At 43.3% G+C, this 24,839-nt stretch overlaps 1 protein-coding gene across 1 annotated transcript in view; it reads right to left on the bottom strand.

The window, feature by feature from the left end:
- KALRN (kalirin RhoGEF kinase) overlaps positions 1–24,839 on the bottom strand; it is a 716,112-nt gene that overhangs the window by 463,960 nt on the left and 227,313 nt on the right. Inside the window, exon 3 of the mRNA XM_026647403.1 lies at positions 11,910–12,024. Within this exon, the coding sequence (XP_026503188.1) occupies positions 11,910–12,024 (115 nt within the window). The remainder of the gene's footprint in view (positions 1–11,909; positions 12,025–24,839) is intronic.

The following is a 24,839-nucleotide window of genomic DNA, read 5'->3' as shown; positions in this document are numbered from 1 at the left end:
TGCCAGTGTGCCATTCCCACAAAGGTTAATGCCTGCTAATTTTAGCTCATTTAAAATGCTGTTCACAGTGGCGTCGGGCAATTAACATGCCTTCTTTACTGAAACCTCCATATTGCTGGCATCTGGATCTTTATAAATATTATGGAGCCACAAATTTGAATGTAAAAAAAATATACACAAGGCACACAAGCAACAGCTTTAAATCAAAACTATTAGGGAAAAAGCATATAGAGGACTGTGCTGAAAATTATGCTGCAGAGATTCACACACAAGATCCACTGAGGAAGGGGAAAATGGAAATTCTGTATACAAGTCTGTCGCATCTTAGGCGCATTTAACATGTGCGATTTCAGCTTTACGCGGTCGGCAAAAACAACAAAAAACAAAATCAAAAAGAGAAAAATAACAATTTAAATACTGTTTCTGTAGTGCGGGCGATTCCACCCACCATTACACTCAATGTAATTTTGACTATACGCGATTTTCGCTTTAGGCGCTGACTGCGGAACGTAACCCCAGCGTAAGATGAGACAGACCTGTAATTCTTATAACTCATATTGGTGCCTACTGCTTAGCTAAATTGTATTGACATCGGATCCCTTTGCTGCTGAACTGGCCAATAACAGCAGGAAATATACAGTTTGTTTTCTATGCTACTAACATCTGATTTCTTGTTTTCTCCCCTGCCCCGCCCCCCAAACCTCACTTCCTTCTTCCAAGCAGCAACTGTCAGTACAATTGACAGGCAGAAGCATTTAGCACAAAGAGCCAAATGCTGATCCAATCAAAGGATCAGGTACTTGAATTGAGGTAAAAAAAAAGAAGAGCAAGGCCATGCAGCCCTAAGTCAGACAGCTCATGGGGCATGATCATATTTGGGTCCCTTCCTGAGACCTCCCAGATGCTTCAAGCTATAACTGATCCTCTCCTCTTCCAGTACCTGACAGTGACTTACTGTCAGTGTCTGTCTCATTCAATCATAGCAGCTGCATTAAATGGTCTTACAAGTGCATCTGAAAGCCTCAATGCACCCTACAAAGAGAAGACAATACCACCTACAGGTAAGGTATGTAAAAAACTCTGTCAATACGTGCTTTGCATTCAGAAAATGAAAACAAAAACTCCCACACATTTGCCACTTTCAGCAACCTTTCAATTCACTCATCTCTATGGTTGAAAAGAAAGTTCACATTGTCATTTTGTTGATTCCTTCATATTTTTAGAAATCCAGGGTGACCGTTGAACTCTAGGTCACCAGTTAGACGAGGTCAGTAGTGGCTACTAATTGTTATCCCGCAAAAGACGTTATGTTGCACTAAGTGAACTTAACTGGTGATCTCAGTCCCCCATCACTATTTATTGCTATCAGTTGTTTGTATGATGGTTTTGTCTAGAGACTCAATCTTGCAAGGCCCTGTGGAAACATAGGGTAAGAATTCCTGTTCTGAAGAACTTATGGCCTAAACAGAGACAACAGATGAAAGGTAGGACACCGGAAGTAATTTTAACCCCATTTTACAGATGGGGAACTGAGACACAAAGGAGTGCCCACAGTCACAAAGGAGCCAGAAATGAACCCAGATTTCTTGAATGCCAGTTCAGTGCCTTAACCACAAGACCATTCTCCCTGGGTACAATTGATACTAGCTGGCATCTTTTGTTAGGCTCAAGATAGAATCCAAGGAATAGAAATACATGGAAACAATTACCCTCTCACCCCTAGAAGTGTGTATCTAGCTACTGTTTATATTGATATTTCACCAGTCACAGAAGCATCAAGGGGCTGAACATAATATGAGAACATAATTTTTTAAAAGTGGCCCCTGTTCTCCCCTTTCTGGGGCTGATGGCTTTTCTTCATTTCTCTGTTCTTGGAGGGGGTAAAGAAGCTTGTGCTGACAACACCCAGGCTGTACCTGCCCCATGGATGAATAGATGCCATCACCTTCCAGGCTCTCAGTCTCATCAATACTACAGTCACATAAATGGCCAGATTCACAGAGGGAGGAAACTGGAATAGCCCCATTTACTTCAATGGAGCTGTACCAGTGGAGGATCTGGACTAAAAAAGTGTAAAAAGAAAATAAGGATTGGAAGATGGTGTAGAAAAATCATTCAGTTAACTTTTCTGCTTTGTACAGAACCCAAGAAAGCAACAGACTATTGAACAGTCAGAGAATAGCCATATTTAAAAAACACAAAACTGTTCATTGCCAAGGGCACTCATAACTCAGTTCACTCTGTAACTTTGAGAAAGTGGCTGCAAAGCAAAATACTATACAGAGGGATATATTAGATGAGAGTCTCTAGAGTGGAATCCAATTGTGGGTATATGAATCTTCTCAGTTACTACCTTAAGGATGTTTATTCCAGGCCCTATATTAACAATATAACAGGCTTGTATAGTCTCACTTAGGGGAGCAATTTGCAAATCAGGGCAAAACTGAGCCCACATGTATATTGCCCCTTCACTATATAGTTTCATCTACCAGTATAATGTTTGTTTTCCCGAATATTTTAAGGTACTTCCATCACTATCCCTTTCATCTGTACATTTTACTATTTTTTAGAATTATAGAAGGGAGAATCAGGCTCCTGCTATGAGGAGAGCCAGTAACAGAAGGCATTGCTAAAATCCTGAGGCTATGAAGGATTTAAAAAATTATTGAATCTTTTCCCTGAGGGGAGAGAGAGAAGCCCCATGGTCCTAAAGTGAAGCAGCATATTTATGGCTCTAAGGGGAAAGCATATGCAATGGCTGAGTAGAGCAAGACCATGCACTGTACTGAATGGGGACATATCTGAGTTTCATCTTTTGTTTGTTGGGAAGATCTGGGTTTATGAAATGGAACTCTGGCTGGCTGCCACTGGTATCTCCCCTAGCAAGTAAGAGAACAGTCAGCTCTGTAACTACAGCCTGAACACACAACCTGGTAAAGGGTAACGATCTGGACACTACAGGGTAGAACTGAGACTAGAAAAGGGCAAAACAATAAAACCAAAAGGCATCAGGACAAGGTCCTAGTGCCCACTTTTCTGCTCTGAAAAGTCACTACATTAAAAGGTCCCCTTCTTATTCAGCAGAATTTTTCCCTGGATATATAGTCACATCCACTGACATTAATGATTATTAATGAATAAAGCAAGATCCAATTCCTTTTCAGCCCTGGGAAAAGAGGCACAGCTCTAAGAAAGTGAGCTGAATTCTCCTCTGGCTTGTGAATCCTTATTGTTAATTAAGTTCCACTTGCAGGGCCACCAGTGCAACATCAGAGTCTTTAAATTATACACCCATTTATAACTGAGCAACTGAGGGGAGAACTTAGCCTCCAGAATCTTTATTGCTGGAGATGTTGCACAAGTGAGAAAGAACCCAGTATGACTTTAAAATGCAGGTCTGCATGGCTGGCAGAAAGACATCTGCCTTATAAAATGAGAAAAACTGCTATGGAAATCATTGAGACACAATAAACGTGAGACTCCATGACAACATTTTTGACCAAACTGCTTTATGAGACTACCACACTTCAGATGTCGATTCACACAGGTGCAGGCTCTGTGTGCCTGGATCTGATTACAGGTTCAGGGTCTAAATTTGATTAGATGTTGACTTTTGTACAGGGTGTTGAAAAGCATGTAAGAAACATATGGATAGTTTGGAGAAGTAGGGTGATAGACCCAAAAAAATCTTAATTCTCTAATGGCATAAATGAGAGCAAACTAATGTGTAATAAAATGGAAATGCTGGAAAAATCAGATATGTGAAATGAACAGCAGAACTCCAGGTCTTCTAAAATGTTGTAAACAATATTTTTTGGATATAAATAGAAACCTTTTATCTATTCAGCCAGTGTAAAATATTTTCTCAGTACTCATAGAAAGCTGATTTAAATAAAGGATCAATTCTTGAAATAACCAAAAGTTTTTTTCTGACTCCTTGATCACACATTGCTGACATTTACAAAAATGTACTCTGAGGATTAACAGATTATTAAATAAAACAGGCCAGTTTTCTTGTCTTTGTCTTATCTTAATGTTATTTCAGCCTTATTTGCCCCTTTTTTATGCCACACAACACATCCACCAAATGGATGTGGGGAGTTCCTGCTAGACCAAATACAATGCATTTTCTAACCACTTAGGAAAGAGTGCTGCACACAGCCCCAGGTTATCATGCCACTTATCAGTCCTTAGAAGGAAAAGGCTAGCTGAAGTGTGTAATTCACAGTACATTACACATGAAGCACTGTATTATACTATTTGTGTTATTCATTACAAAACCAATCTGAAAACACTTGCATTGCAATTCAACTGGAAGCTGAAGCAGAACTGACTCTTCAGCAACAAACAGATCTAGGACCAAATCCTACAAAGCTTTCTGAACCCTCAAATCTCATTGAAGTCAATGGGAGAAGAGGACATTCAGGACTTTGCAGAAGGCATTCAGCACCGTATAGGATCAGGCTGCTAAATTGTTCAAGGTAACAACAATAGTCAAAATTGGAGGTGGTCTTGAAATTGATGTGAAATGTCCTGCATCGTCATTAGGTTTGGACTAACTCTCAAAGGCTTCTGTGCCCTGAAAATGACTGAAAACCCTGATGAAGCTTTTTATAATTATTTTTAAAAACGTAGCAGCTTTTAGTGCTGATGAAAAGTGCCAGATTCCCAGCCTTGGAGACTTTCTGTATGCTCTCTGTACAGTATCAATCGAGGCAACACAAGCTTTCCCTGTACAATCCCACCAACATGCCACAATCCTGTTCTGAAAAGGTCATCTTCATAGCTGGAAAGAGATGAGGGATTGGAGTGGGTGGGTGAGAATCTGTGACCTGCGTTGTGCAGAAGGTCAGACTAGATGACCATAATGGTCCCTTCTGACTTTAAAGTCTATGATTCTGGAAGGCTCACATCTAGTAAGCAGGTAAGTGGAAAGCTTGATCTCCATGGCCGTTTGAGTCAATGACCTCTAATTGAGACCGCCAACTAAGGTGCCACTTAATACAAAATGATGTGGTCAGTGTCCGAGTATGTGAACCCTAGGAACTGAAATGAGCCCAGCAACTAATTTCACAGAGACCACCAAATGGGCATTAGGGGGGAGGGATAGCTCAGTGGTTTGAGCATTGGCCTGCTAAACCCTGCATTGTGAATTCAATCCTTGAGGGGGCCATTTAGGGATCTGGGGCAAAAACAAAAAACAACAACAACAACAAAAAACCTGTCAGGGACAGTACTTGGTCCTGCTAGTGAAGGCAGGGGACTGGATTCAATGACCTTTCAAGGTCCCTTCCTGCTCTATGAGATAGGTATTTATTTATTAGATAGTAATAAATCCCAATAACTATGCCAATCTAGGCTGGGTCTGAAGGGGCTACCAGGAGGAATAAAAGACTCTTTAAACCATTACCAGTCCCCTCAATTATCCACCCCAAATGAGCCTTCTGCATATGAAATACACAATTAAAAAAAAATCAAACTACATTTAAAGAAAATACCAAAGCTCCATTAGCTTCATTAGTTTCACTTCATTTATTAATGTGCTCTTTTTATGCAAGTGTACTGCAGAATAATTATCTGACATATGGCACCAGATATTTAGTTACTAAAATTAGTACGAAATGCCCTGTGTTATTTTTAAAATATGTGGGTATTTTTGTAGCCTCCAAAAACAACTCTAAAGCTTCTTTTGTGTTAGGATCATGTAACAGAAAATAGAGCTGCAGCATTTAATCCCTATCAATCAACAAAATGAGTTTCACACTAGTCCTGGCCAGAAAACCTAATATACACAGTACCATAGGTTATCAATGAAAAGCTTGAAATTAATCCGGAGTTGTGGTACACATTGCTACATTTTGCCAGGCTGTGTATCATACTTTTAATTATTAACAAATCCCCAAACCTTGAAATAAATTTTAAAAGGCAGTTAAATAGTTGCACTGATTCTAGTGCCTGTAAAATGGCTCAGAAAGGCATCTCCAAACAAGCTCTTCAAACATATAGACCTGTCCCTTGAAAATATTGTTCTGCTGATAGGAGTCCTGGATGTCCCCCAGAATGGGGAAATATTTGAGCAGGTTTTTAAAAGAGGACAAATAAAAATAGACTTCTTTAAAATACTGGTCTCCAAGGTGTTTTAGGTTTCCCCTGCTGCAGAGACTAAAGAAGTTTGCAGATTTTGGCTCCAAGACAGGTTAATGTGTTCAGCAGGAAGACCAGCTATAGCTGAGAAAGAATATTTCCTTCATCATATCAAACCAAGATACAAAGATCTGCGAACAGTCAGAAAGCTCAAGCTAATAATATGCTGTCCCCTTTTGATCCTCCTACAGCCTACACAAGACTTAATTCTCGATTCTAAAGGGCTTGCAATAGCAAAGATTGGCCTGCTGATGATTTCATATATACACGTGTAAATCAAGACTACCACCACTGAAATCAATCGAGCTCCACCAGATTAAAACCTGCATAAGTGAGATCAGAATAATGCTCCATATAAGGAGTATAGGAAAACAGCATAGCTGAACTTCTCTGATCCTAAACCCCTTGTCATCAGAGATAAGGTCATGCTTCTCAAGTTTTAGACATCGTGACCCAATCCTCAGCTTGTGTAAATCAGAGTAGCTCCATTGAGTTCATGGGAGCTATTCTGATTTCCAGCAGTGGAGATCTGGCCCCACATATCAAGAAAACACAAGTACACCTGCAAAATAATCAGAAAAGGCTAGCACTAATAGGAGCAGATTAAGAGTGGGCAGATAATCACTGTGAATAAAGGTGCCATATATATTCAATCATAAGCCGGTTGGTTTATAAGCCGACCCCCCCCAGATGGAGAAGTCAAAATGGAAAATGTTTATTACCCATTCATAAGCCGACCCTATAATTCAGGGGTTTGCAAACTTTGGCTCCCGGGCCATGAGGATAAGACGCTGTCAGGCCAAGATGGTTTGTTTACCTTGAGCGTCCTCAGGCACGGAGGTAAACCTAAGTAAACAAAGTGTTCCGGCGGGCCAGCTGCTTACCCTGATGGGCTGGGACAGCAACTGGTGGGGAAATTTTTTGGGGGGGGAGAAGCTGGGGGTCAGGGGAGTAACCCCTCTGACCACCCCCCACATTTCCTCACCCCTAGCCTGGGACCCCCCACACTCTCCCCATCCCATCCCTTCCCACCTTATCTGGGGAGGGCCAAGGGAGGATGTCTCTGGCCTGGCTGGAGCTGCTCCGGCAGGCTGGGCATCACGGCCGCAGCCTGCTCCGGCGGGCCAGACCGGGCGGCACGGCCACAGCATGTTCCAGCAGGCTGGGCAGCACGGCAGCCGGGTGCTCAGGCACCCGGGCGGCGCAGCCACAGCCTGCTCTAGGGGGCGGGGGCCGAGCGGCACAGCTGCAGCCTGCCAGCCCCGGAGCTGCAGCTGCTTCGGAGGCTGGGGGGAGAGCAGCGTGGCCAGAAGCGGAGAGACTCTGGCCCCGCCTCTTCCCTTCTGGCTCTGCTGCATCTCCTTGCTCCCTCTGTTGGGGGAAGGGGCTGTGTCCCACCCCTCCCTCTCTATACCCGTTCATAAGCCGATCCCCTTCTCTGGTGCTTCCCTTTTTTACTAAAAAAAATTCAGCTTATGAATGAGTATATACGGTAATACGTTACTCCACGAATAGCCCTACTGATTTCAATGGAACTACTTGAGAAGTAAGGTGCTACTCAATATGAGTAAGAGAGTCAGAGTCTGGCATCAAATTTCTAACACATTGTTATTTCTCCTTTCTCTCTCTCCCCTCCCCCCCCCCAAAAAAAAAAAAAAAAAACCAACAAAAAGCCTTGTACTGACACTACAGGATCAGGCCTTAGGGGAACACATCATCTTCTAGGAATGTGCCTTTTATCCCCATATGTCACCTAATTGGAATTTTAGAATTTTTGGACATAAACTATGATCCCAGTTCTGCAGCCTTTAATCCCATGAAATAGTCTTTACTCATGCCAGCAGCCCCATTGACTTCAAGTACTTCAATGAGTTAGGGAGTCAGGACCAGGCCTTAGCTGTTTAATAGTATTTCCTATTCTGCTACATCTCCAAGAGATACTGCTGTCAGTTAAACAGCTAATGAGTTGTCATTCTATTAAAACAAATGGAACAACAGAAACCCGAATCAGAAACTTGGAATGCTATCTTAGGGCAGAGACTTACTTCACCCTAACTTATATGTCATCACCAATCTTCTCCCTGCACACAGCTCATGGTAACATACCATCACAGCCCTCTCCATTAAGATATGAAACCAGGGTTAAGTGACAGATCAATGTGGATGGTAATCTCTCTCTCTCGAGCTGTAGGAAGTGGGAATAGAAAGAGGATTGTTATACTGATGTCAGTATGATTAATTATAGTCCCTTTTGCTGAGGAAGATTTTCTAGTTCTTCCACCAAGGCTGACACACCCCCACCTCCTCAGCAACAGCAATATTAGAATTCCTTCTCCTGACATGCTATCCAGAATCCATACTCATGTAATTTGGTAGGTCATTGACACATTGGTTAATTATAGCAGGGTTAAGTTAAATACACTATGAATGACTATGCACTGGGAGCTGATGATATGGAATCAAACTGTTATTTTGACACAATCATCAAAAAATAAATATCTTTGAGTGGTTCCTGGCTATCCCTAGTGAAAATGATTGTTAATAAAAGATTAGGAAAGAAGTAGACTGTGATACAATTTAAAACTAGAATAGATTGTGCAGTCCTGTCCATCTAGGTGCTTTCATAGTCTCCATCACCGCGGTACGTAAGCGCCTGCCCAAGTATTTAAAAACAAACAATAATGATCTCTCCCATCCCTCCCCCTTCACAATCTATAGGAAAAATAACTCAGGAATGGGGGGTGGAATATGTGTATGTCTATTTATATACCTCATTGGGGGAAGACAAAAGGAAAGGATGAGATTTGCATTTAGTTTTGAATGTGATGACGCTCGTGGTCATTCCTAACTCTTGCAGGAGTGAGTTTTATATTTAGGTCCAGCTCCTATAAAACTTTTGTCCTCCTCTCAGAAGCCTTCTCCTGTTGGTTACTAGTTTCATGGTGAGAGGTCACACTGCACATGCAGAGGCCCTCTCTTCTATAACTAACTATGGCCAACCCCAGGGAGGGCTTTGACGTTTAGGACAGAGGCCTTGAATTGGACTCTATTCAATAGGGCACCAGAGGAGAGGAGAGCTGGGCTAGGTAGTGTGTTCACAATGATTCATGTTGCTAAGCAGCCAGACTGCTGTATTTTGTGCTAGCTGGAGCTTTTTCAATTTCTTCATTCCTAGTTAACAAGCTAGGCAATACCAAACCTCAAAGAATGCACATAGCTGAAACAACCAAGAGAGAGGCAACCTAAACAAGCATCCAGATACTTCTCTATTGATTTACTTGTATAAGAGGGCAAACCCAGGGCACTTATCTTTGGTACTTCTGCTACAACTACAAGGGAAAAGCTACAGATAAAGACTAAGCATGCTAAAAGGCCATTTTAACTGTGCAATTGTTGGCAACATTGATCTCAAGAAAAGGAGGCAATGCCATATCTTCATAGCCATGACTCATGCAAGAAACGATAACATCTAAGAGAGCAGTTTTATTACTACTATATCTGGAGGGCAATTGCAAAGCAATCTGACATTTATTCGCACTGGTTGACCTACTGCCCTCTCAACCTCTAGCATATCCATAATCTTCTATACAATATGGTCACAAATTGAGCTGGCTGGAGAGAGATCAAGCAGTGTGTAAATAAAAAGCTTGACGAGTTTAACAAAAAAAAAAAAAAAAAAAAACCACCCACACAATAAAAGAAGCCCTGCCAGATGCCATATGAAATTTTGTCATCAGACAGGAAATTAAAATCACATGCTGCAGTGTATGTGGCACACAGAGGCATGTCTGCCCCTGTAACTATCTGCACCTGACTGTGGTCATCTCAGAAAGATCCCCAAACACTTAGGTATTTGGAGTTTGGGATGTAGTCTCATAACTTTGGGCACTGATTGGGATAATGTGTAAATCTTTGTGTATTATTCAAATACCCTTATCTCTTGATTGTCATGGAAATGACACCTCTTCACTCCTAGCATTATTTTTGTAGTAATATGAACTGTATTCTGTGAGCAAGAACTTGACTTTGGGAAAGGTGGCATTCCTGGCTAGCACAAAGTGACTATGATGGCTCGAGGCCAACCCCCTCAACCTTCCTCTGAGCATGGGTTTGTCAAGGCATTCCAGGGGGAGGTGAGTGGCAAGGGCATCCTGCCCTTCAGTAATCCCTGGCTGATGTAATGGCTCATAAGAGACTGTTACCAGCTGGCATACTTTAGATGAGGCCTGATGAATAGGGTGAAGAGAGCAGGAGGTGGCATATAGTTTTGCACCCCTTCTGAGGGATGTGGGCATGGCTTTAGCACTTGTAAGGAGTAAGTCCTATAAATGGGTGGTACCATCTCTTTAACGTTGCTAAGGGAAGCATCAAAGGACAGCAGTTACCTTATCCAAAATGTTCCTCTGTAGACAATCTGTGGGACAGGTGACAGTCACTGAAATGCACTAGGGGTGGCAATTTGGGGTCTGTGAGAAAAACCCAGAATGCTAACTCTGTTTATAGTCCAAGCCAGAGCTCCAAGAGCAAGGTGGGCTGGAACATGACCCTCCCCTCAGTGTTGATGGATTACTGGTAAATGTAGTTCCCTGACAGTCAGTGGTAGCTTGGAGTTGGGATGAATCGTGGTGGGAGAGAAGTGGCATCTTTCTCCCAGATGAGAAAGAGACTTTGGTGGTCTCTCCTAGAAGGAGGGCCAGATAACTCACACAGGACTTTTTACTTTGGAAAAAGGATAGTGAAGCAGAGCGTCTATGCTAGGAGAAGTAAGGGTTTGAGAAAGGACTGGGAATCAGGCCCTTTGGAGAGGGACTGTATTAATTTCCAAATGACAGGGGGAGGCAAGAGTGTTATCACTCCCAGTAGATGTGCTTCCACCTTCAGAGGTACCTGAATCTTTGGGGATGGGGGAAGTTTGGGCTCTTATTTTAATCAGCATCCTGAGAAAGTAAACTAAACCCTCCTCCAGATATGCAGATCTGGGTTTCTAACCTGCCAAGACACCAAAACAAGACTAGATTCAGTGCAGGGTTTATGCCTGCCTACACTGGAAACTTCACCGAGGAACAAGGCTGCAAAGACACTAAATGGCTGCAAGTTCCCCTATTCTGGGTGGAGGGGATATAAGGAGTTAGAACACCCTGAAAAATTGGAGGAACTGGCCAAAGAGAGGGCATAGTCAATATTTGAGACTTGACAGCAGGTTCAGTACCTTCCATCAGCAGAACCTGCTGGTGGAAATTAGGCAGGGCTTGGGAGTGCAAACTCCCCAGCAGAAACCTCAAGGATGTACTGCCACAGAAATATTGCCTACCCTGCACTGAGTGAATCCCTTCCTTCCTGTACAGGGAATTATACCTTCCTGAACCAGCTTTCCTGAAGCTGGCAATGAAGGTATTAAAAAGCAATGCCAGACAATGGCTCCCTCAAGCCTGCTAAAGAGAAATCCACACACAAACCTCCAAGCAGCTAATCAAAGCACTTTCGCCCTTTTAACTCGTCTAGAACAACCTAAAAGAAATGACAGAAACAGGAATTGTTGCCGTCAGTTCAGTGCAAGCAAGATGCTAAAGGCCCAGCTTTACTAGCACCATCTCTAATCTCTCATTCTCTTGCATCACATCTCACTGGATGGAAGCAATTGGAAGGGGGAAACGTGTGTTCTAAGCACTAAAAGGTTAATACTTGGAAATCAGCAACTGCCAAGAACAAATTCCCCCACCCACTCATCCACCCCCAGCTTTGAAGTGTTTTCTTTTAAGCTTTACCTTGGCACACTGGCCAAATAAGTCACAAGTTTCCGAAGGTCTTCCTGCCTTATTCTATCGTGATTGCTGCGTGCTGGAAAGGTCAGGATGGGACCACCTCGTTTATCACGGCCACCTGCAGAAAATAAAGGATTGTTAGAAAATCAGGCAGGAAACACATGTCAAAAAAAGTATGTGCACTGAATTGATAAACTTAAATTACTGTATGTTCAAGACCCCTTATTCATTTGTAGATTTCAGACTCACTTAATTGAGCAAGACTTTCTCACATCCGCTGGAGTGCCAAGGAAAGGAAAAAAATGCAAGAAAACTTGTTACTGATGTTTCTTTTTACCTTAACTTAATCCCATCAAAGCTTCTAATATAACAGTTAATACAACCAGCTAATGCTAACAAAATCCTATCATCAGCGAGAGTTTTAAATATGACAAAATGCGAAGAGCTGAAATCTTTTTCAGTGTTACCCAATCTGCATTGCTTCTTTGGTCCCTAAGGAAAATTTATGTAGTAGGACATTTTAATGTATCTAGCAATTGCTTACAAACTCAAAGTTTAATTAAAATCTGGCGTTTGGCTCCTAGGGCTTCTCATTTGTAGAACGCATTTAACAATTGGCATGAGAATGTTGAGGTTTTTTATGTAGTTTCATTGCCCCTTGAAAAAAATCCAGGAGAGCTGCCAATGTCTGGTACCAAATATCTCACAGAAATTCTTAAAATACATTGTCATTAAAATGCTACTGAATGACTCTAGCCTGAATCACAGAATCATACGCATTAGAGATGAATACAAACTGTTGGAACATCTTTTATTCTCTTCTGTTAATAAAGTCTGGAAACTGAAACTTGTTTCCTTACCCAACATTTTGCTCTCTTTCTTCATTTGCTATTGTAGAGTTTTTCCTCAGGAAATTGTGAACTGTTGCATTTGTTTTTAATGTTGTTGACGGGGAAAATAGAGCAAAGCTTCAATTTAAAATATAATAAAGAGTTGAAGGGACCTTGCAGATAAAATATATCAGTTAAATTTTGATCTCTCCCAAAGGAAATAGTGTCCCTTTATTAGAAAAATGACTTCTGAGAAGGGAACTCACACATTTCTGTGAACTAGATCATCTGGCTGAGCGAAAGGAAGAGAGATTCAAGGACAGTGCACTAGCAGGTCTGAAATAAATACAGTCTTGTTCTCTAAGGGCATGATCCTGCAAGGGGCTGAGCACCTTCAGCTTCCATAGGAGTTGAAAGCATTCCAAACCTTGCAGTATCAAGCCTTAATACTGTAAACATTGGGCCCTGCTTCCATTGAAGTGAATGGGGACTTCAATGAAAACCACAACAGGTTCATTCTATCCATTTGTTGCTTGTTCTCCAAGGGTCACATACACAATGTTTCAACAGGATGAGAGGGGGTTGAGGGGGAATGCCCATAGGTCCTCTGAGCAGGAGAGAGAGAGAGAGAGATTTCTAGGGGATTCTGTTGTGGGAAGAGGGATAGTACGAGGGAAGAGCTGGATATGGGAAGATGAGACAAGGTTCATGTAGAGCTTTCAGGTTTGCATGAATCTCAGACATGTACAATGAGCCTAAATCCCTGGGATTTGAAGGGGCAGTTGTAGGCTTACCACAACTGTGCAGAGCCAATCTGGCACATTTCACATGGTTCTGCAGTTCTATCCATTGAGTCTAACTGATGGAGATTTGACAAGGAGACTGATGCCAGCCAGTCCTGCAGAATTCTGAGGTGCAGTTGGGCGTATTGAACCATGTAGGTTACCCATGCGACCCAGAAGCCTCAAACACCACACAGGTGACACATGTGAACTGGAAGCCTCAAACAGTTTTGTGCTGTTGTGCCCAGGTGAGCCTTCAAACCTATAACAATTGATTGTATTGCCGGGAACCTGGAGTTCAGAACAAAGGGCCTCACTTGAGATAAATCCAATACAGTCCCTGTAAACTCTATCCTCCGGACTGGGGAGAGGAGAGATTTTTCTCTGTTGATTAACAGTCGCAGAGCAGTGAATGTTGACTAGATCAGGGCAATGCTGTTCTGTAGTTGCAGTCTGGACAAGCCCCTGACCAGCCAGTCATCCAGATAGTAGTAAACCTGAACTTCTGAGCTTCGGAGGAATGCAGCTCTATTGCCATGACTTTTATAAGACCCTGGGAGCTGCTGACAGGACAACAGTCAGTATAGTGAATTGGTAAGGATTTTGATTTACCAGAAATCTAAGGTACTTCCTGTGAACTTGATTGATTTCCACATAGAAGTAGGCATCTTTTAAGTCGGGGTGGCATACCAGTCCCTAGGGCCCAGGGAAGGGATAACAGAAGCTAAGGTGACCATATGAATGTGTTGAGTTGACGGAGGTCTAAAATTGGACTGAGACCCTCTTTTGATTTTGGTATTCAGAAATATCAGGACTAAAACCTCTTCCCTCTGAGACTGCATAGAAGCTCCTGTATGGCAGTGACACTCAACCTTTCCAGAATACTGAAATACTTTCAGGAGTCTGATCTGTCTTGCATACTCCAAGTTTCACCTCACTTAAGAACTACTTGCTTACAAAATCAGACAAAAATACAAAAATGTAACAGCACACAATTACTGAAAAATTGCTTACTTTCTCATTTTTACCATATAATCATAAAATAAAATGTTTGGAATATAAATATTGTACTTACATTTCAGTATATAGAAGAGTATAAACAAGTTACTGCCTGTATGAAATTTTAGTTTGTATTGACTTGACTAATGCATTTCATGTAGCCTGTTGTAAAACTAGGCAAATATCTAGATGAGTTCATGTACCCCCAGAAGATTTCTGCATACCCCTGGTTGAGAACCATTGTTCTATGGCTCCCAAATGAAGAAGTGATTGTATTGCATGGATAAGGAGTTTCTTGTAAGAGTGGTACCTGAAGTGGTACCTGTGGGAGGGAAGGGTAAAAGTAAACTGGAAAGTATATTCCATTTCCACAATGCTCAAGACCCACTGATCGGAAGAAATTCAGGACCAAGCACTGTGGAAGTGGGATAGACAGTTTGAGGAGGTGAAGGAGTTTGGGTGTGGAGAGATGGAGGCTGGTAAGTAGACCTCAATCAGCCCATCAAAGTGACTGTTTTGCACTTCCCAGGTGTCTTGAAGGGCCCGGAGCTGGAGCCAAAGCAGCAGGAGAGTGAGGCCTATGCCTATAACCCCTGAGCCTCTTTTTTAACAGGTCCTGTGAGGAGGAGCAGCAACATATTGGTGCAACTGCTGGGCCCTATAGTGCTTCCTGACTGGGACAGGCCTTTAAGGTGGCTCTAGCATCCTTAAGTTCATGGAGGTTGCTGTCCATCTGGTCCAAGAATAGAAAAGAACCCTTAAACAGCAAGTTCTGGATACTATTCTGGACTTCATAGGGAAGATCAGAAGACTGCAACCAGGATGATCTACACATGGCAACTGCAGAAGCCCTGGTTCTAGCTGCCAAGTCTGCTGCATCCAGCCGGCAGGGCTGTTTTCATGACTAGTCTGCCCTCATAGACCAGGGAAGAGAACTCCTGCCTAGCATTTTCTAGAAGCAGCTCTCTGAACTTTTCCATGGAGCCTCACACATTAAAATCATGTCACCCCAACAAAGCCTGTTGGTTAGCGATATGCAGCTGCAAATGCCCTGTCATATAAATCTTTCTGCCAAATAAGTCTAGCCTTTTAGCATCTTGTGATTTGGGGGTGGCAGCCTGGTGCTCCTCTTGCTCTTTCTCGGTAGCTGCTGTGATGACTAATGAGCCCAGAGGTGAGAGAGTATAAAGGTACTCAAAACCTTGGAAAGGTACATAGTACTTTATTTCTGCCCCTTTAGAGGTGGGAGGCAAAAAGAGGATGGAATCTGCCATGAAGCCTTTATAGGCTCTAGTATTGCCTGATTAGTTGCCAAAGGTAGCCTGAAGGAACCTTGTAACGGGATTGCACTCACCTCTCGCAAGTGCCCTCTGGCTGAGTGCGTGTGCCTGCTCTCTCTCTCTGTTTGTGGTGGGTTTTCACTGACTCAGCCTTCTGCCCAAGTCATACACAGTCTGTCTGTGAGATAAAAGCAAAACAAACCCCTTTCGGGGTACAATCCAACAGGGGCTTCTCTCAGTGCCATTTGTAATGTCTCTGTTTGTCCCTGCTCTGGAATAGAGCAGTGCCCCAGGGCACCTTCCCTGGAGGCAATGTCTTCGCTCTCTCAGGATCTTTCTGGCCCCAGCTCTTCAGCTGGGCCACTACAGTTCAGTCCAGGGCTGGCTCCAGGCACTAGCAAAAGAAGCAGGTGCTTGGGGTGGCCAATGGAAAGGGGCGGCACGTCCGGGTCTTCGGCGGCAATTCGGTGGCGGGTCCCTCAGTCCCTCTCGGAGCGAAGGACCCACCGCCGAATTGCCACCAAAGAATGAAGTGGCGCGGTAGAGCTGCCGCCGAAGTGCCGCCGATCGTGGCTTTATCTTTTATTTTTCCCGCTTCGCCACTTGGGGCGGCAAAAAAGCTGGAGCCGGCCCTAGTTCAGTCCCCTTCTGGGGTGCCTCAAAGTCCAGGCCACTTTCCCAGTGACTGGTGGGGAGGACCCAGACCCACCCTCTACTCCAGGTCCCAGCCCAGGCAGCTGTCAACAATGTCCCTTTAAATAAACTGGATTGCTGCTATAATTCCCTGGGCCACTTCCCTATGGCTCCCACACCTTCTTCACCCTTACCTCAGGGCCTTGTCATGGTGGAATCCCAGCAGCCAGTCTGCAGCACAATCCACTCTACACCAGCTCTAGCAAAGAACTGATCTCAGTCTATCCCTGCAGCTCTTCTTATACTAGCCTGCTGGGTCCCGATTGGCTGCGTCCCACACAGCTGCTCTAGGCAGCTTGGAGGACCTCTCTACTGCCCTTTTCTGGGGCGTGGTGTGGCACGGCCACAAGGCCTCCAGCAGGGGGTCTCAGGGCCTAGTTCACCCTGTCACAAACTCACAGATAATAAAATGTCTATCAGGTGATGTGAGGACTCCCTGACCACCTCCATCTGTATGCCCAGCCACGCTCTTTAACAACTCCTGATAAACTTTAAAATTATCAGAAGGGGGTGAAGTTGTCCTGGACAAAATGGCCTCATCTGGAGAGGATGAAGAGGATGCCAAAATTGAAGGGGGTATAATTCCTTCTACTGGCTGTTGCTCTGGTTCTGGAACATCTTCCTGATGTTTGGTACAAGGCCCAGTCCTGGACTCTGGGCACAGAGCCGCTTGGTGCACAGACTCCGCCCTTCTAGACTAGGGCACTGAATATGCACAGTGTGTGGAAGATCTGGAAGCTGGAGGAAACCCTCAAGGGTTCCAAAATGGCCAATGGTACAGGGCAGGGCCCCACTGTCCTGGCCACATTAACATGGCAGGTCCCATAGGTCAGAAGAGAGGATCTTTGAGGAAACTGGCAGGTACTGCTTTGGGGTTATGAGATGTAAGATCCCACCTCAGAGTCCAACAATAAAGATTCTTCTTCCTCTGACCATGGTGGGGCTGATCCAGCTCCTCTTATCAGATTTACAGGGTGGAGACCTTCCCCTGGCTTGGGCCTCTATGGAAGTTTTGTATTTCTTCCTCGGTACAGGTGAAGGAGAATGGTGCTAGGATTCTACCAAAGCTAGAGGCATGCTTCTCACTGATGTTGCAGCACTCAACACCAATTCAGACCATGATGGCTCCAATGGTGGCCGGAGCACTGCCTCCATTAGCAGAAATTTCAGCCTTCTTCATCCTAGGCCTGACCTCCCTGAAAATCTGGCACTGGTCCTTTATGTGTGCTTCCCCCAAAGCCCAGTGGCCGGAGCATACCTTGGCACTGTGAATAGAAAACGCCCCAAAACGGGGAAAACAACAAATCCGAAAAACTTTTTTTTAAACACAACTAAAACTTACTAACTATCCTAACCTGAAGACTAGACTAACCACACACACACACACACACACACACCATTTACAAACGTGAGAGAGAACTGTTCTGTTCTGGCATTGACCAGAGTTCCAACAACCATCACAGGCAGTAAAAAGGAAATGAACTGGGCTAGAGGTGGCTCTGCTCTTTATACCTGCATGTAGTGGTGCACAGCAGCAGGGGGAGCTCAAACTGCCCAATGGGTACCGCTGAGGGAAAACATTTCCAACGGCCATGCACTGAGTACACTGACACCAAGTGTGGAATGCACATGTGCAATCACTCAAAGAAGAATGTGTCTGGCTTTCCAAGGGCATGTAAGGGGAGAAGAAAGCAAAAAAGCCTCCCTTCTCTTGAACCCCTGAGCAACAAGGGGACAACAAGTCCTGTCCTAAGCAGTCTGGCCATGTAGAAAGGACTTTGCTGTAGCCTCTGAAAGGGTGTAGCAATGGGCATGCTTCCCAGGAACAAATAGGAAGCTTTAGGCGGAATTCTGCCTCCCCCGGGGATGAGGTGGCTGTGCACAATTCAGCATGAACATAGCAATGTGCCATAATTAATATTTCCCAGGCTGAACTGTAGAGTGATATAGGCCCAGTTCAACTTTCATATAAAAAAAATCAAAAACTCTAGATTTGAGCATATTCACTCTTCCTTGTGATTATTTCACACCCCATAGCAATACCAAACCCATTATGTCATCACTGAAGTATCAGGAAGGAAGGAAAGCTGGCCTGCATGTAAGAAAGCCAATACAGTAACATAAGGCTCTTCAGCTATAGTAACAGAAATACAGGCCAAGTCCATTTCTGGCCTGTCTTTGAGTCAGTTTGAAAGTCCTCTTTTAACAGTTCATCTAATTGTCCTCAAGGGAACAGAGCAGATAATACTAGATCACACAATCTGAAGTCACAAAGACAGGTTGGAGAAAATGAGCTAATTCTCTTTGGAGAAGCGACGATTCTGTGGTGACCTAGTTGAAGTTTTTTTCAGATGATGGAAGGATATATGAAATGACTCTGAACCAATTCTTTTCACTTCCGCAGCATGCAAGAGCTAGGAGGCAGGTAGCAAACCTTGAGAAAGCTGAGCCAAAAAGAACTGTTTAGGAAACAAATGTTTCTTAAGTATGGTAAGAAATACAGCACCCCAATTTGTGTAACCAGGTGAAATATTCATTGAAAATAATGACCCACACAAATGTAACCATTTTCCTGTTTGCTAATTATCCACAAAGAGGTTACGATTTTTATGAATTTATGTATTATTTACAATTATTTGACAAAGAGTTTGCATGAACAAATTTTATTCTAGAATTTCTTCCAAAACTAATCTTTATGTATTCCTGTTCCATTTTAGAACTTGGGGAATCATTGGGAACTATTAGTAATAATAATTAGCTCTTCTATAGCACTTTATGTCCAGGGATCTCAGAGTGCTTCACAAAGGAAGCAAAGTATCATTAGCCCCATTCTTCTGGGGAAAGTGAGGCACGGGGAAGTTAAGTGGGTTGCCAAAAATCACACCTCATGGAATAGCCAGGACTGGAAACTGGATCTCCTAAGTACCAGTTCAGAGCTCTGGGGTGAACTCATTACTGGTTCCATGGGTGGCTAAAAATCTTTCTTGGCCTCAATTAAAAATATTACAGAAACTCTGCCCCTGCACAGAAATTATCCACCTACAGGATCAATCTGGTCCCAAGTCAATTTTTACTTGAATGCTGTTTTCTGTGCATACTGGCTTTTCCTAGGTCCATGTAGGATTTGTTTAAAGTAAAAAATGCAATGGTGAGTAGAGAGTCTTGACTGCTCTTGTTCATATGCCCCATCTCCTGCCTCCCACTGGGCCCAGAGGCATGAGCTGCAGTAATCAAACACGTCATTAAGTTTGTTAACTACATTTATTAAATACTAAAACAAATGGTTAATATTTTCAAATTATTTTCTAAGGTACGTTTTTACAGGGTTTGTATTGATTTACAGAGGCAAACAGATGTTCCATGGTTATTAGTGCTGTGTAAAAAGGAAGGTGTGTGGGCACAAAATGAACTGACAAACATACATTTAACCATATACCGATCCTGTCCTCTGCATTCCTACTGCAAAATCCTTTGTTCATCAGTTAGTCACCACCTGCCTCAGCAACTGCAACCTCCTCTTCTCTGGCCTTTCCCTGTATCTCACCTCGCCTTCTCCCAGGCTACACAAAACGCTGCTGCTGAAATCAGCTTCCACTGCTGCAGCTGTGACCATGGCATTCCCCTATGGTAATCTCTCATCTGTGCTTCTGCATCAAATTCAAGGTCCTCATGTAATGAAATGTTTACCTGCAATGCACAATTCAGCCACTAGATATCTCTGTGCATTACATAGAGTCTTGGGCAGGGCAAGGGTCAAACTGGGGAACACTAGCTCTGCCCACTAACAAAGCTCTGCCCACTAACATGCTCAGATACTATAGTGTTGGGCAGATGTCACCTCATTTGAGATGGTCACCACCTCAATATATAGAGATTATAGAATGGGGTGAATTTCAGCCAATAGAGTTTAGAGAACAAATTAAGGCACCTCTTCCTGGTAGAAACCTTTAGTGGATAGTGATAGTAGAACACAGCCTGCCTTCCACCAAGTAGTAAATGCTACCACTGGGGGTCTTAGGTCCCCATGCTAGGGGTCTCCAATTAAGTCACTGGATACAGTGGAGCTTTCTAGTCCCTTATTGGATGTGTGAATTGCCTCAGGTCCCATGTGCTAGGAATCTCTGGTCCCTGCTAGGAAGTGGGGCAGGTCTTTGGTTCCCTGCGCCAATGTGGACTCTTCCCAACTTGGCAGGTCAGGGGATTGTGTTGATCCTGGTCTGTCTTCTTCCCTTCCTGGGCTGTTTTTCTTCCTCACTAGCTGCTCCTCCCTGGCTGCAGACAGCAGGTACTCTTCTCTGCAGCAGAAGCCCCTTGGTGCTATTCCCAAGGACCTTCCATTGCTGACTCTTCCTGCGATTGTTCACCCACCGACAGGAAAAGGCTGGTGGCAGCAGCCCCTCCTCTTACTCCGCTTGCAGGCAGCTGGCACATGGTGTGTTCCCTGGTAAACAAGGGAGACTAAACAGGGACTCAAGTTGTGTGGAAGCTTCTTTGTTGTGACTATTGTTTGTATCTCTTTTCTTTAATAAACAGCTCCTGTATAAGATGGGCTGTGATTCCATCTATCATGCTCCACATTCAAAGGCATTGCATCATTCCACTTTACCTATATCAGTTCTTATTCACTCTCCCACTGATTATATTCTATTCAAAAGCTCTGCCTTCCCTTTTGTACTCTGGAATATGGAATGGTAGACAAAAATGGCCCATGTTGCTGTCCCACACTCCCCTGACAAATGGGAGTTCAGTGGTACTACGTTTATGAATATGTACTTGTTAGTGTGAATAAGGGTTCCACAGCGGCTCTAAGTGACTTATCATTGCCACTGAATTGCCTTGTGGCCTTAGGCAGGATTAAAACACAGGAGTCCTGGCCTCCATTCCCATGTCTACCTTAGTTCAAAGAATATATTGCCTCACCAGACTATCTTAGATCACAAACATAAATCTCCATGACACATGCAGAGTTAGCTCCATAAGCAACTTTCCAAAGAAGATGAAATGCTACTCAAAAGGGATTTTACTTCCAGTTTTTAGTGACAGCTGAATGATAAGGAGGAACTGTGCTGAACCAGGAGACAGAATGAGCTTAGTTTAGTTCACACACCTCTATATTATGAGGAATAATATGCTGAGGACTCCTAACCACAATCAAACAACGTTTTAGGGAAGCATAATTTCAATCCACATATATCCAAAGTCTCAAAGAAAATAATGTTCCTTTCCTTTCCCTGGCTGAGCTGTCTGAGAGCCCGAGTTCCAGTTTGAGCCCAAATGTCTACATTGCAATTTTTAGACCCACAGCCCAAACTCCGCAAGCCCAAGTCAGCTGAACTGGAAACAGACTGTGTGACACAGGGGTTTTTTTTGTTTTTGTTTTTTTTAAAGCACAGTATAGATGTACCCTCAGAAGTATGAGGCAGTGAAGAATGAGGCCCTATGTTCACACCTGGAGCTCCCAGTGTGACACTGTGACCAAAAAAACCTAATGTGATCCTGGGATGCATAAACAGAGGTTTCTCGAATAGGACTAGAGGGGTTATTTTATTTCTATATTTGGCACTGGTAGAACTGCTGCTGGAATACTGTGCCCATAATTCAAAAAAGATGTTGATAAACTGGAGAGGGTTCAGAGAAGAGCCACAAGAATGATTAAAGGATTAGAAAACAAGTATAATAGTGAGACTCAAGGAGCTCAATCTATTTAGCTTAACACAAAGCAGGCTAAGGGATGACTTGACTACAGTCTGTAAGTACCTACATGAGGAACACACATTTAATAATGGTCTCTTCAATCTAGCAGACAAAAGGTATAACACAATCCAATGACTGGAAGTTGAAGGTAGTCAAATTCAAACGGCAAATGCAGCTTAAATTTTAGCTATGAGAGTAATTAACTATTGGAACAACTTACCAAGGGTCGTGGTAAATTCTCCATCATTAGATCAAGATTGTATGTTTTTCTAAAAGATAAGCTCTAGGAATTATTTTGGGGAAGTCTTATGGCCTGTGCTATACAGGAGGTCACAATATAGGACCACAATTGTCCCTTCTGGCATTAGAATCTATGAATCTATGGTACAGTACATCCGAAAGACAGCTGCTGGCAGAACATTGTATGTAACAGCTCCTCAACTTCAAATTCCACTCCCATTCCTCACCTGAAACAGCCTGACTGAGTTGACTTTCCAGGCATGCTGCAAAACCCATCTGTCTGCGTTGGCATTTGGGATGGTGGTTGGGGATAGGGTTTCTTATGGGAATTTGAGGGATGAGGAGATTTTGATTTGACTTGTAATGTGTTTTTGTTGACTGGTGACTGTGTTTGTATGTGGAGGAATTGTGGAGCAATATGCTCTGCCTTTGTAATAATTTTTGTAGTGTAATTGTAATTGGTGGCCATGCCTGAGATAAGCAGTCTTTTACGTGAGCTTATTTAAATCTAACAATTTTTTAAAACCCTGTCAATTACCCCATTGCAGAAAAATCTCCCCCAGATCATCCCAGGAAAGGTGAAGAAAGTCAGGCAGCCACAGCTCTGCAGCAGCCAACTCCAAGTTGATCACCTGTCTTGGCTCAACCTGCCTCTCTGATTTGATATCAACACAAATCATCATCAGGGGACCCTAGCTTCTGATTTTAATCAGTGAAGATTAACAATGTATTGAATTGATTTTAATTTGACTGGCTGAATGGATTTTACACACTTATGGCATGTAAATGATGCCCAATTACAGCCAAGTAGGGGATGTTGCAAATAAACAAAACACCCAGTGAGTTAGACCCATGTTGGACTTATGTACTGGTTTCAGGTGCTTTCACTGTTAGCACACCTGAATGTTTACTGCTACACCTTTTACTTCCTTGCCTACTACACTACTATATGGGAACAGACTGGCACTTAAATGGCAGGACCTTGGCTGGAGCAACTCTACAAATGCTATGAAAATGATTTACAAATTTCAGGATAAATATTTTGAAAAGACAGTCTCAAAGCTTTGCTTCCCACAGTTGACAGTCATGGCCAGTTTTCATACCTCCCTGTATGAGGAAGATGTCTTACATGGTTGAAGCCCATCAGTCTAGAGCTGTGGCACTGACAGCATGTTCAGTTGTGCGCCTTGTCACTTGTTAGTCAGCCTTGGGAAAATGCCATATTTCTGCTTGCATGAATTTCATGGAAGGAACACCTTTTCAGAGGTCAAAAATCCCACTAAGAGATAGCACAGGAAACAAATATCACCTGGAAAAATCAACAACCTCACTAAAACCTGCAGCTGCAATCCATAGGACTGTCTCAATTTAAAAACAAGTCACCTCCTTGGGTCCTCACACTCTGGGACCAGCCTCTCCCCAGCCCTGACAAGATTAATAAGTAAGGCTTGGTTTAAATATGAATGAAAGTTGCTCCAGTGATGTGTCTGAATGCATTTCCATTAGGGTGGATGTATGAAACCTGGAACCTACTAGAAGCACTTCAGGAACAAGGAGTGGATATATGATGACACTGCACCACTAGGCACTAGATCAAGCAACTTGAAAGCCTGTCAAAGTGTCTCTGTGGCTGAGTGTGCAGAGTTTCATGAAGGAACCCTCTTGGGCCAGAAACAACCTGCCTTGATTCCTCCACCAGGACAAACACTATTGTCCTCATCAAGAAGAGGGGATGTTTACTGAGCTATAGAGAGCTTTTAGCACTGTGGGGAGTATGTGTATGGCTACTGTATCTTTAAGGTCTAGAAAATTATGTTACAGAAGTCAAAAGACTGGTCAGTTGGTAGCCACTTTGCAACAAGAGCAGGGTTGGAGGCACCAGATGTAGCTTGTACATAAGGATTCTCTTGCTATGCAAACAATTCATTTTTTGCAGTTATTTTAGTCTTCTTGTTGTTGTTACTCTGACCCAATTAAAGCCACTATGGTCAATTAAAAGGCATATTTGGCTGATTGGATTTTGTGACACACAACACTTAGAAGCCTATATAGGTTGTCCTAGAAACCAGTGCTGAGCGCAATGGGTTTGTATTGAGTCCTGATACTAATTTGGAGTCTAGCAAGGTCTTGCAAGCCCACGGGAACAAAATTTGGGAGGGTGAGATTTTTACCCTCTCCAGTTTGTCTAGGGCTGAAAGCACTTGAGCCTCATTGGTGACTCAGCCAGTCAGCATAGGTGGCCTCATTAACCTTAAACAAGCCAATTAAGGGAGCACATAAAGGAGGTCTCTCCCTACTCAGAAGAGAGACAGGTGGATTGTTTTTGGCAGGCTGTTAGTGTCTAGGAGCCAGGACAGTGAGTGCTGGCAGATACTAACTAATCTCTGCTAAAATGGTTTGATTTAGACGATGGCT

The sequence above is a fragment of the Terrapene carolina genome, unplaced genomic scaffold (genome assembly GCF_002925995.2).
Source record: "Terrapene carolina triunguis isolate 2854851 unplaced genomic scaffold, T_m_triunguis-2.0 Scaffold62, whole genome shotgun sequence".
In the NCBI taxonomy this organism is placed as follows: domain Eukaryota; kingdom Metazoa; phylum Chordata; order Testudines; family Emydidae; genus Terrapene; species Terrapene triunguis.
This window is presented reverse-complemented; position numbering and strand designations above follow the sequence as displayed.